Consider the following 14,020-nt stretch of genomic DNA (forward strand, 5'->3'; position numbering starts at 1 on the left):
TTCTTTCTGTATCGTACAGATGGTGATTATAAACCAAAAAAATGTATTCCTGAAAGATAGAAATAATCTTGTAAATGTAAATTATCTTCCTGTTTCACCACATCTGAGTTATTTTTATTTCATGCCAAAGAACGATCGAGAGCGCAAATCACCATCTGCTCTACATAGGATGGTATTATAGTAGGTTATATTCTTGTACATAGGAGGTAGTATATACACTGCTCAAAAAATAATAAAGGGAACACTAATAAAACACAATGTAACTCCAAGTCAATGACACTTCTGTGAGACTAAGTAATGTAATGTATGTACACAGTGACCCCACCAGCAGAATAGTGAGTACAGCTCTGGAGTATAATACAGGATATAACTCAGGATCAGTACAGGATAAGTAATGTAATGTATGTACACAGTGACCTCACCAGCAGAATAGTGAGTACAGCTCTGAAGTATAATACAGGATATAACTCAGGATCAGTACAGGATAAGTAATGTAATGTATGTACACAGTGACCCCACCAGCAGAATAGGGAGTACAGCTCTGGAGTATAATACAGGATATAACTCAGGATCAGTACAGGATAAGTAATGTAATGTATGTACACAGTGACCTCACCAGCAGAATAGTGAGTACAGCTCTGGAGTATAATACAGGATATAACTCAGGATCAGTACAGGATAAGTAATGTAATGTATGTACACAGTGACCTCACCAGCAGAATAGTGAGTACAGTTATGGAGTATAATACAGGATATAACTCAGGATCAGTACAGGATAAGTAATGTAATGTATGTACACAGTGACCTCACCAGCAGAATAGTGAGTACAGCTCTGGGGTATAATACAGGATATAACTCAGGATCAGTACAGGATAAGTAATGTAATGTATGTACACAGTGACCTCACCAGCAGAATAGCTGCTCTGGAGTATAATACAGGATATAACTCAGGATCAGTACAGGATAAGTAATGTAATGTATGTACACAGTGACCTCACCAGCAGAATAGTGAGTACAGCTCTGGAGTATAATACAGGATATTACTCAGGATCAGTACAGGATAAGTAATGTAATGTATGTACACAGTGACCTCACCAGCAGAATAGTGAGTACAGCTCTGGGGTATAATACAGGATATAACTCAGGATCAGTACAGGATACAGTGGGGATCAAAAGTTTGGGCACCCCAGGTAAAAATTTGAATTAATGTGCATAAAGAAGCCAAGGAAAGATGGAAAAATCTCCAAAAGGCATCAAATTACAGATTAGACATTCTTATAATATGTCAACAAAAGTTAGATTTTATTTCCATCATTTACACTTTCAAAATAACAGAAAACAAAAAAATGGCGTCTGCAAAAGTTTGTGCACCCTGCAGAATTTATAGCATGCACTGCCAACTTTGCAAAGCTGAGACTGCCAGTGTCATGGATTGTTCTCAATCATCATCTGGGAAGACCAGGTGATGTCATTCTCAAAGGTTTTAAATGCCCAGACTCATCTGACCTTGCCCCAACAATCAGCACCACGGGTTCTTATAAGTAGTTGTCTAGAAATCTGAAACTGAAAATAGTTGACGCTCACAAAGCTGAAGATGGCAAAAACTTTTCAGATGTTAATATCCTCTGTTCGGAATGTAATTAAGAAATGGCAGTCATCAGGAACAGTGGAAGTTAAAGCAAGATCTGGAAGACCAAGAAAAATATCAGACAGAACAGCTCGCAGGATTGTGAGAAAAACAATTCAAAACCCACGTTTGACTGCACAATCCCTCCAGAAAGATCTGGCAGACACTGGAGTTGTGGTACACTATTCCACTATAAAGAGATACTTGTACACATACACTCTTCATGGAAGAGTCATCAGAAGAAAACCTCTTCTACGTTCTCACCACAAAAATCAGCGTTTGAACTTTGCAAATGAACATATAGACAAGCCTGATGCATTTTGGAAACAAGTTCTGTGGACCGGTGAGGTTAAAATTGAACTTTTTGGCCGGAATGAGCAAAGGTACGTTTGGAGAAGAAGGGGAACAGAATTTAATTAAAAGAACCTCTGTCCAACTGTTAAGCATGGGGGTGGATCAATCATGCTTTGGGCTTATATTGCAGCCAGTGGCACAGGGAACATCTCACGAGTAGAAGGAAAAATGGATTTAATAAAATTTTAGCAAATTTTGGATGCTAACTTGATGCCATCTGTGAAAAAGCTGAAGTTAAAGAGAGGATGGCTTCTACAAATGGATAATTATCCTAAACACACCTCGAAATCCACGGGGGGATTACATCAAGAGGCGTAAACTGAAGGTTTTGCCATGGCCTTCACAATCTCCTGACCTCAACATAATTGAAAATCTATGGATAGACCTTAAAAGAGCAGTGCGTGACAGACAGCACAGAAATCTCAAAGAACTGGAAGACTTTTGTAAGGAAGAATGGGCAAAGATACCTCAAACAAGAATTGAAAGACTCTTGGCTGGCTACAAAAAGTGTTTACAACCTGTGATACTTGCCAAAGGAGGCAGTACAAGATATTAAAGGAGAACTCTGAAATATAAAAATTGGCCCCCATACTGCTGTCAGTAAAAAAATAAAGATGTACATACCTTCCGCCGCTCCCCCGGGGCCTTCGGTAACCGGCTCCGGCCTCCGCCGTGATCCTCTTCCTGGTTGCCGGTGGTCGGAGAGTCTTATTGCGCTCAGCCAATCACCGGCCGCAGTGAAGTCCCGACTCGGCCGGCGATAGGTTGAGCGGCAGTGTGACGTTTTCGGCCCCGGCTGCAGGTGCTGGTGTAGTGAAGAATTTTGTGTCCTGAAGCATTTTCACACTGCCGCTCAGCCTATTGCCGGCCGAGTCTGACTTTGCTGCGGCCGGTGATTGGTTGAGCGCAGTATGATTCATCCGACCACCGGCAACCAGGAAGAGGATCGCGGCGGAGACTGGAGCTGGTTACCGGAGGCCCCGGGGGAGCGGAGAAAGGTATGTACATCTTTATTTTTTTACTGCTGGCACTATGGGCGACAATTTTTATATTCCAAAGTTCTCCTTTAACTCTGCAGGGTGCCCAAACTTTTGCAGACGCCATTTTTTTGTTTTCTGTTATTTTGAAAGTGTAAATGATGGAAATAACATCTAACTTTTGTTGCCATATTATAAGAATGTCTAATCTGTAATTTGATGCCTTTTGGAGATTTTTCCATCTTTCCTTGGCTTCTTTATGCACATTAATACAAATTTTTACCTGAGGTGCCCAAACTTTTGATCCCCACTGTAAGTAATGTAATGTATGTACACAGTGACCCCACCAGCAGAATAGTGAGTACAGTTCTGGAGTATAATACAGGATATAACTCAGGATCAGTACAGGATAAGTAATGTAATGTATGTACACAGTGACCTCACCAGCAGAATAGTGAGTACAGCTCTGGAGTATAATACAGGATATTTATAGGAGTATAAATAAAGGAGTGGTTCTGTAGGTGGTGACCACAGACCACTTCTCATTTCCTATGCTTCCTGGTTGATGTTTTGGTCACTTTTGAATGCTGGTGGTGCTTTCACAATAGTGGTAGCATGAGACGGAATCCACAACCCCCACAAGTGGCTTTGGTAGTGCAGGATGGCACATCAATGCGAGCTGTGGCAAGAAGGTTTGCTGTGTCTGTCAGCGTAGTGTCCAGAGCATGGAGGCACTATCAGGAGACAGGCCAGTACATCAGGAGACGTGGAGGAGGCTGTAGGAGGGCAACAACCCAGCAGCAGGACCGCTACCTCCACCTTTGTGCAAGGAGGAGCAGGAGGAGCACTGCCGGAGCACTGCAAAATGACCTCCAGCAGGCCACAAATGTGCATGTGTCCACTCAAACGGTCGGAAACAGACTCCATGAGGGTGGTATGAGGGCCCGACGTCCACAGGTAGGGGTTATGCCTGCAGTCCAACATCGTGCAGGACGATTGGCATTTGCCAGAGAACACAAAGGTTGGCAAATTCACCACTGGCGCCCTGTGCTCTTCACATATGAAAGCAGGTTCACACTGAGCACATGTGACAGACATGACGGAGTCTGGAGATGCTGTGGAGAACGTTCTGCTGCCTGCAACATCCTCCAGCATGATCGGCTTGGCGGTGGGTCAGTAATGGTGTGGGGTGGCATTTCTTTGGGGGCCGCAAAGCCCTCAATTTGCTTGCCAGAGGTAGCCTGACTGCCGTTAGGTACCAAGATGAGACCCTCGAACCCCTTGTGAGACCATATGCTGGTGCGGTTGGCTCTGGGTTCCTCCTAATGCAAGACAATGCTAGACCTCATGTGGCTGGAGTGTGTCAGCAGTTCCTACAAGAGGAAGGCATTGATGCTATGGACTGGCCGCCCGTTCCCCAGACCTGAATCTGATCTGGGACGTTTTGCTCCATCCACCACAGACTGTCCAGGAGTTGGCGGATGCTTTAGTCCAGGTCTGGGAGGACATCCCTCAGGAGACCATCCTCCACCTCATCAGGATCATGCCCAGGCGTTGTAGGGAGGTCATTCGGGCACGTGGAGGCCACACACACTACTGAGCCTCATTGTGACTTGTTTTAAAGGGGTTGTGCGCTGCCCTGCAGTTCGGAGCTCCCCTTACAGCGTCCGGAAGTTCATTACTCCGAACGCTGTGTGTGGGCTTCCATGTTCGCGGCCGCCGGGCATGACGTCACGCCTGGCCCCCTCGTGACGTCTCGCCTGCCCCCTCGTGACGTCACGCCCGCTCCCTCTACCAAAGTCTATGGGAAGGGGGCATGACAGCGGTCGCGCCCCCTTCCCATAGACTTTCGTTGAGGGGGCGGGCGAGACGTCACGCCCGGCGGCTGTGAACACGGAAGCCCACACACATCGTTCGGAGTAATGAACTTCCGGACGCTGTGAGCGGAGCTCCGAACTGCAGGGCAGCGCACAACCCCTTTAAGGACATTACATAAAGTTGGATCAGCCTGTAGTGGGGTTTTCCACTGTGATTTTGAGTGTGACTCCATATCCAGACCTCCATGGGTTGATACATTTGATTTCCATTGATAATTTTTGTGTGATTTTGTTGTCAGCGCATTCAACTATGTAAAGACCAAAGTATTTCATACGATTAGCTCATTCAGATCTAGGATGTGTTATCGCAGTGTTCCCTTTATTTTTTTCAGCAGTGTATAACTTTAATACAGCCATATTTGGATTAGGGAAAAGAAAAAAATAATTATTCTAAAATTATTGGGACTGGTTAAAATATTCATCAGAAAATGGTTTGCACCAAGAGTGGTTTAATATTTAGTTGAAAAAAAAAAAAAATTAAATACTATCCTTTCAGGGTGTGAAAAAGGGTGCAGTAATTTTAAAAGAATGGGAAACATGGAAATAGAAATCTTTCAGGGGTACTCCGCTGCTGGACATCCTATGCCCTATCAAAAGAATAGGGGATAAGATGGCTGATCGCGGGGATCCCGTGGGGGTTCTAAACAAACACCAGGTTCCTGCAGCAATGGTCGTGACATCACGGCCACGCCCCTCATGTTGTCACGCTACGCCCCCTCCATTCATGTCTATGGGAGGGGGGGTGTCGACTAACACGCCCCCTCCCATAGACATGAATGGAGAGGGGCATGGCGTAATGGCGTATTGTCACGGGGGGTGTATCCATGACGTCACGATCATGGCCTCTGGCTCCGTGCGTTCAGGAGGGTAGGGAGAGATTGGGGAAGTTGGGTGGGAGGGGAGGTAGGGATAGGAGGGTGGGGATGGCTGGGATCAAAAAATTGTAATTTAATTTGATTCCACTAAATTCATTGATTATAAATAGTATTTTTGTTTATTGCAACTGAAAATGAAATAAAAAATAAAAAAAATAAATTGGATTAAGCTGCAATACCACACACTGCCACAACTGTATGTATGGCGCTGTGTCACTCCTCATTAATATTGATGACCTATCTTAATACAACTGCAATCTCTTCCGACTTGGCCGAATGTTCATGTGTTCTGAATGGAGAGATAGAGGCTGCCGGACACCTCTGTTGGCCGCTTATCCCCACGTAACAACAAATCAAATTCATCCAAAGGGTTTCCCAGGGTTTATACAGAATATATCCAATTTCCCATTAAGGCTTACGCCCTCATGGGACTAATTTCCCAAAACTTGGGAACCCTCTAATATTAAAACTTATATCTTTATTATTCCTTTATTAACTCTTAACATTGGTGAGAAATTATAGAAATTATGTGTTTTAAAAAAACACAGTTTGAGAGCAAGTGATATGGAATATATTTTCCTATTGTGCTACTGGGATTGGATGGACTCCCCTAAGGGGTGTTATTCCGTCCTCCTCTCCTGAGTCAAATGAATGCCTCCAATCCATTAATTGTGGTTATTATTAGCTCTTGCTCCCTAAACTGCTTGTTAAAACGCCATATAGTGACACCCCCCCCCCCCCCGACGTTTTGCCGGCTGCAACCGGCTTTATCAAGGGTCGAGGTGCTTATGAAGCTTATCCCCTCGTAAACAGTTCAGGGAGAGAAATACAACATGTTTGACCCTTCTCTCCCACATCATTATCTGTCATGGTAGAGTCGGGAGGCTTCTATACACAGTAGGCCAGTCCCATCGACACTGACCGGGCCGGACAACTTTTCACTTCTAAGGGAGCCTGGAGGAATACGCCATCATAACCAAAGTCCTCGAAAACCCATTTCTCAAGGATTAGAAACAGCGCCACTCTTGTCCTCAGTTTGTGTGTGGTATTGCACCTCAGTTTCATTAAAGTGAATAAAGCCGAGCTATAATACCACACTCAACCTGAGAAGATCTGTGGATCTGTTTTTGGAAGAAAATCTGCGTTTCTCTAATCCTGAATAATCCCTTTTAGTAGAATTGAGCCGCAATACCACACACAAACTGAAGACGAGAGTGGTGCTGTGTTTTCAAGAAAACTGTTTTTCTGGTCACCCAGGCAGCAGGAACAGTAGAAGAAACTACAAGACAGAAAATAATTGCAGATACTTCAAAGGTGTTGAATATTAATGGGGTTATACCGGATTAGGAAAATGCAGCTGCTTTTCTTCAAAAAACACCACCACCCCTATCCTCAGGTTGTGTTTGGTATTACAACTCTGCTCCAATCACTTCAATGGAACTGAGGTGCAATACCTTACACAAACTGGGGACAAGAGTGGCGCTGTTTCTGTATTAAAGCAGGTATGTTTCTAATCCTGGATAACTCCATTTAAATAACTCTGTGTATGCAGATATTGTAGTGGATTTAGGCTTGACTCAAGCAGCACAACATATGTTCACAAGTTTCCATATTTTAACCAAGTGTTTCCCAACCAGTGTGCCTCCAGTTGTTGCAAAACTACAATTCCCAGCATGCCCCGACAGCCAATGGCTGTCCGGGCATGCTGGGAGTTGAAGTTTTGCAACAGCTGGAGGCACACTGGTTGACAAATTCTGTTATAGTGTAAAAGGATAATGCTTTGTCTACACCAAGCTCTTAAGCTCCCCCTAGTGGCAGCTGCAGGTAGCCAGCATGTCATTAATAATGTTTCAATATTTAAAGGGGTATTTCAGGCAAAACCTTTTTATATATTATATATATATATATATATATATATATATATATATATATATATATATATATATATATAATCAACTGACTCCAGAAAGTAAAACAGATTTGTAAATTGCTTCTATTAAAAAATCTTAATCCTTCCAATAGTTATTAGCTTCTGAAGTTTTCTGTCTAACTGCTCCATGATGATGTCACTTCCCGGGAGCTGTGCATGATGGGAGAATATCTCCATAGGAACTGCACAGCTCCCGAGACGTGAGTCATCAGAGAGCAGTTAGACAGAAAACAACAACTCAACTTCAAAAGCTAATAACTATTGGAAGGATTAAGATTTTTTAATAGAAGTAATTTACAAATCTGTTTAACTTTCCGGAGCCAGTTGATATATATAAAAAAAGTTTTTGCCTGGAATACCCCTTTAAACCCAGTGTTTCCCATCCAGTGTGCCTTCAGCTGTTGCAAAACTACATCTGCTCGGGCATACTGGAAGTTTTAGTTTTTCAACATCTGGAGGCGCACTGGTTAGGAAACATTGCTTTAAGATATTATAATATTAATAAATAATAAAAAAAAGGAGAAATATATATATATATATATATATATATAATAATATAAATAAAATTAAACATTATAATATATATATATTATAATATAAATACATTAAAAATATATAATATCAATAAATAAAAAATTATATATATATATATATATATTATAATATAATATAAATAAATACATTAAAAAAAATTATATAAAATAAATAAATAAAATTATAATATATAAATATATATTAATATAAATAATATATATATATATATTTATGTATATATATATATATATATATATATATATATATATATATATATATATATATACATATTTATGTATATATATATATCTCTAAAGACCAAAAATTGACAAGTAAAAATAATAAGAGCAGCCTACAACTGTCTGGCTGTTACATTGTTACTAAAGATCTGAATCAATTTTATTCAAAATCTTCCACAGAAGCGCTTCAAAGCATGGAAAAATATCCTAGTAATAAACAAAGCCAAAAGGGGGGTAAAACAGATCACATGCCGTCGAAAAAGCTAACAGTCCTCGGTGCTCCATCTTGCCACAACATAAAAAATATACAAAGATTTGTTTTCTTTATAAACATTAATGAACTGAATTTCACCTGAAAAAAAGAAAAACTTTTTTGAGTCTTAACATTCATCGAAGTTCATAGGAACGTGTGGTGGGGGCAGAAGAATTAGATGAAGCATATAGTCCGTACACTGGTTGGGAGGAGGGGGTAAAAAATCCAAAAATTCTTCCGATCCTCGGGACTGAAGAAGAGGGTGGCGGCTCCGGTGCTGATGGGCGACTGAAGAGACGACTGATTTGCTTCCTCAGGCCTTTGCTTAGTTTTTTGGGCATTGATTTCAATGACCAATATTTTTTTGCGATTTTTGGACTGTGATTTGAACCTTAAAACATTCTACAGTTTTTGTTTCCATGATGGGGCGAAAAAAGAAAAACTCTCTTTAAAAGGTATGCGCTCCTTTAAATATCCTTTGCGCCCAAGCCCCTTCCTTTCAGTGAACGCCCCCCAGAAATAACATCTTCCGCCATGTCACATCCTAGTGCATCTACCCTTTAAAGGACGTTTTTAATTAAAAATTAAAAAATAAATTAAAAATAAATGGGTCCCCATTGGGTTATTGAAAAATTTATGTTAAAGTGGGTGACATCTAATATGGCTGCCATATAGTGCACCATCCTTTTAAGGACAATTCTAATTAACAAAAAGTGTCCCCATTGGGTTATCAAAATGTTTTTTGGGTGACCTCTAATATGGCCGCTTGGGGTGGATTAAGGGTGATCTGGGCCCACCAGTATTGAAGACCAGGGGTCACTTACCAATTACTATATAGCACCTGGCAAAAAAATTTTCTTTTTTTTTAATTATTTTTAATTTTATTAAAATTATTATTTATTATTTTTTTGTGTGCACAAAACAAAAAGTTTGGTTTATAGTTGAGCATTCTGGCCTTAACGAAACATTCCTCAAACTATTATATATAAGAATTATTTGACAGATCAAGTAGAAGAAAAAGTTATTGAATCACTCAAAGTTGAGGGGAAATTAGGGCAAAAAATACCAACACAAATCTAATTTTTTTTTAAATTTTCTGCAGGTTAAAGGGGTACTCCGCCCATAGACATCTAATCCCCTATCCAAAGTATAGAGGATAAGATGTCGGATCACGGGGGTCCTGCCACTGGGGACCCCCCAAAATCTCAGCTGCGGCACCCCAGACATCCGGTGCACGGAGCGAACTTCACTCCATGTCATATGACTGCCGATGCGGGGCGGAGGCTCGTGGCGTCACGGTCACGTCACGCCCCATCCCATAGACTTGCATTGAGGGGGCATGGCTGTGACGTCACAAGTGGGGCGCGGCCGTGACATCACGAGCCTCCAGCGCTGAACCTGATGCTCTGAACGACGGGACTCCCGCGATCAGACATCTTATCCCCTATCCTTTGGATAGGAGATAAGATGTCTAGGGGCAGAGTACCCCTTTAAGGGAAAGCCCTTAATAGATCTTACCGAGCTGTGGACGAAAACATGGCCAGAACAAAAAAAAGAGCTGTGAATTGAATCAATGGAAAGGATTATTAGACTAACTTGGAGTGTGCAAGATGATGTTGGTTGTTCCCACTCAGCTGTATGTAAAATTTGTGCAAGAATATATAAATGCAAAGGATATAAAAGGAAAGCATAAAGGTGGAGCAAGGAAGATATCACAGCAACAGGACAGAAACTAAAGAATAAAAACAACAACAATAAATGGTTTGACAACCATTTTTTGTTTTGCCAGACTTTTGACAAAAATACGCATGTATGGCAAATTATATCTGTAAATGTTACCATGTGTGATCTTAGCCTAAGAATGAGCCCAATTTTATGAATCAGTTTTTTGTGAAATCTGGCGCACCTTTACATGGTCAAAATTAATTAAGTTAAGCTTCGCCCCTTTTATTGAGGCCGCACAGCAAGTAAGGCTGGGTTCACTGGGGTTTTGCCATACTGTTTTCAATCAGTTTAAAAAAAAATAATTTAAAAAAAACGTATGGCAAAAAAACGGATGGAACAGTATGGGAAAAAGTAAACCGTATGCGTTTTTAAACAGTATACTGTATTTAAAAGTGCATTTCCATCCGTTTTTATAAAATAATGATGAAACACGCTTTTGAAAATGTTGTCAATTTTTAATGGGAGGGGTGTTGGGTGGGGACTTTAGGATGCAAATGCGCATGTGCAAAGTAAAATCCATATACGGTTTCCCGTATGGAAACAGTCTACGGTTTTTACTTTGCACATGCGCAAAGATAGATATGATATAGATAGATAGATATGAGATAGATATGAGATATAGATAGATAGATATGAGATAGATATGAGATATAGATAGATAGATAGATATGAGATAGATATGAGATATAGATAGATAGATAGATATGAGATAGATATGAGATATAAATAGATAGATAGATATGATAGAGATAGATATATATGAGATAGATAGGTAGATAATATAGATAGGTAGATAGATTTGAGATAGATATAGATAATACAGATAGGTAGGTAGGTAGGTAGGTAGGTAGGTAGATAGATAGATAGATAGATATGAGATAGATAGATAGATAATATAGATAGATAGATAGATAATATACTGTAGATAGATGTGAGATAGATAGATGTGAGATAGATAGGTAGACACATTTGAGATAGGTAGAAATGCAAGCGCATTTACGCAAAGCAAAAACAACCGCGAATATGCGAATTTCGCGAATATAGGATGAATATTCATCCACATATTTGCAAAATATCGCGAATTCAAATATGGCATATGCCGCTCATCACTAATAGCAAACATATGCTGCTCTGGACAGTTCCTAAAATGGACAGAGATGTCAGCAGAGAGCACTGTGCTCGTGATCTCACCAGAGAGCTCTGTGTTCCAAAAAGAAAATAATTTCCTCTGTAGTATTTAGCAGCTAATAAGTACTGGAAGGATTAAGATTTTTTTTAATAGAAGTCATTTAAAAATCTGTTTAATGGCACCAGTTGATTTAACAAAAAAAAAAAAAATGTTTTCCACCGGAGTACCCCTTTAAGGTGTAGAAAACTCGTTCACCTACACCACCCTTGATAAATTTCCCCTATAGAGTGTGAAGCAGTGTTTTCTAAGCAGGGTGCCTCCATTTGTTGCAAAACTACAATTCCCAGCATGCCCGGACAGCCAAAGGCTGTCCGGGCATGCTGGGAATTGTAGTTTTGCAACAAATGGAGGCACCCTGGTTGGGAGGACAGAAGGAAAATTATTATTAGCGATCAGTTATCAATTTGCATTGGCCATATAGATAATACAGGAATTGGGAACAACCAACATCTTCTGCCACACTCTGTGTTGGATTTTCATTTTATTGCGATTCAAGTGAAACATAGAAAGATGATATCTGGCAAACCAATGACATTTCTCATTATTTATAATACAGGGCTGCATGTCAGATGAAAGGGATGAAAGATGGCGATCATGACCTCAGCAGTCAGCGCACTCATTGGGGTACGGTAAAATTTTGGACACTTTTCTCATACCATCAATGCAAAATAGACTTGTTGATAGTGAAGTCATTGTCGAGGATAGTAATCTATCCTATCACAGTGCAAAGAACCTTTTCTTTAGGATAGGCATCTTTAATTTTATATTATAATATTTAATATTATAATATTCTTAATCATTCGGTTTTTTTTTCACATGCAAAATTTTATGCAAATTTTCCATGGAAACAAGTGTTGAGGATGAATATTCGTAATGCAAATTTTTAAGGCAAACATCAGCACTTCCCCATTTCGGGAATATTTAGAATAAAGTGCTACATATTCATAATGACGAACATTCGTTTTTTATTTTTATGAATTTTTTTTTTTTAACATGCAAATTTTCCATGGAAACAAGTGTTGAGCATGAATATTCGTAATGCGAATTTTTATCACGAACATCGGCACTTCGCCATTTCGGGAACATTTAGAATAAAGTGCTATATATTCATAATGCCGAATATTCGTTTTTAATTTTTATTAATTTTTTTTTCACATGCAAATTTTTATGCACATTTTCCATGGAAACAAGTGTTGAGCATGAATATTCGTAATGCAAATTTTTAAGGCGAACATCAGCACTTCCCCATTTCGGGAATATTTAGAATAAAGTGCTATATATTCATAATGACGAATAGTCGTTTTTTTTTTATGAATTTATTTTTTTTCACATGCAAATTTTTGTGCAAATTTTTCATGGAAACAAGTGTTGAGCATGATTATTCGTAATGCAAATTTTTATCGCGAACATCGGCACTTTGGGATTTCGGGAATATTTAGAATATATTCGTAATGATGAATATTCTTTTTTTTTTTTTTTCACGTGCAAATTTTTATGCAAATTTTCCATGCATGAAAAATTTGCATAAAAATTTGCATGTGAAAAAAAAAAAAAAAAACTAACAACAATTTTCGAATGGGAAAAAAAAGTGAAGGAACATAGTGAATGTGAATTTCGCGAACATAGGACAAATAATCGTCAATATATTCACGAAATATCGCGAATTCCAATATGGCCCCTGCCGCTCATCACTATTCTCTACTTGATCTGGAAAAACATCTGCCATTAACATTTATTTTTTCCTTCCGAGGGATTGTTCATGAAGCCAGAATGACTGTTCTGTTATATCTGTAATTTGTGGATTTGAGTAAAAAAAAACGAAAAAAAAAAAAAACAACAAATAAAGTGGGCAACCATCCTCGTGTTGGGGTTCCATAATTTTTGCCAGGAGATGTAGCCTTGGTAAACAAATGAAAAAAAAAAAAAATAATAATAATAATTTGGCGCATTTTATAATGCATTTTATAGGGACTGTCTTGTCAGACAATCAGATGAGTCTGGCTCCCATTAGCTGCTCATTTCCCCTACAGTGGCCACTACAGGAGAATTATAGTATTGCATGTGATCATTACTATCAATGTCCGACAGTGTTTTCCAAATGGTGTGCCTCCGGCTGGTGCACGGCTACAACTCCCAGCATGCCCAGACAGCCAAAGGCTGTCTGGGCATGCTGGGAGTTGTAGCTGTGCAACAGCTGGAGGCACACTGGTTAAGAAATGCTGCTCTATTTACATATACATGAATAAGCTGGATCATCCCGGGGCCTCTGGGTCGAGTGGTGAACACCCTCTATGGAGTATATAGACCCTAATAGGATAGAAAGAGATAAGACTACATATTTTCCGAGTGTCATTGTGGTCATGCCTTAAAGGGGTACTACCGTGGAAAACTTTTTTTTTTTTAAATCAACTGTTGTCAGAAAGTTAAACAGATTTGTAAA

The 14,020-nt window shown here is 39.7% G+C and overlaps 1 protein-coding gene and 1 long non-coding RNA gene across 2 annotated transcripts in view; one reads left to right on the forward strand and one right to left on the reverse strand.

The window, feature by feature from the left end:
* Positions 1-1,338: 1,338 nt before the first annotated feature.
* Positions 1,339-14,020, reverse strand: part of LRRC7 (leucine rich repeat containing 7) — a 262,845-nt gene continuing 250,163 nt past the window's right edge. Inside the window, exon 28 of the mRNA XM_056532752.1 lies at positions 1,339-1,685. Coding sequence (XP_056388727.1) covers positions 1,609-1,685 — 77 coding nt within the window. The 3' untranslated portion in view covers positions 1,339-1,608. The remainder of the gene's footprint in view (positions 1,686-14,020) is intronic.
* Positions 8,515-13,510, forward strand: LOC130283365 (uncharacterized). Its single transcript, XR_008846674.1, has 2 exons — positions 8,515-11,180; positions 11,295-13,510. It is a non-coding gene; the product is annotated as an uncharacterized LOC130283365 (long non-coding RNA).

This window comes from Hyla sarda, chromosome 7 (genome assembly GCF_029499605.1).
Source record: "Hyla sarda isolate aHylSar1 chromosome 7, aHylSar1.hap1, whole genome shotgun sequence".
In the NCBI taxonomy this organism is placed as follows: domain Eukaryota; kingdom Metazoa; phylum Chordata; class Amphibia; order Anura; family Hylidae; genus Hyla; species Hyla sarda.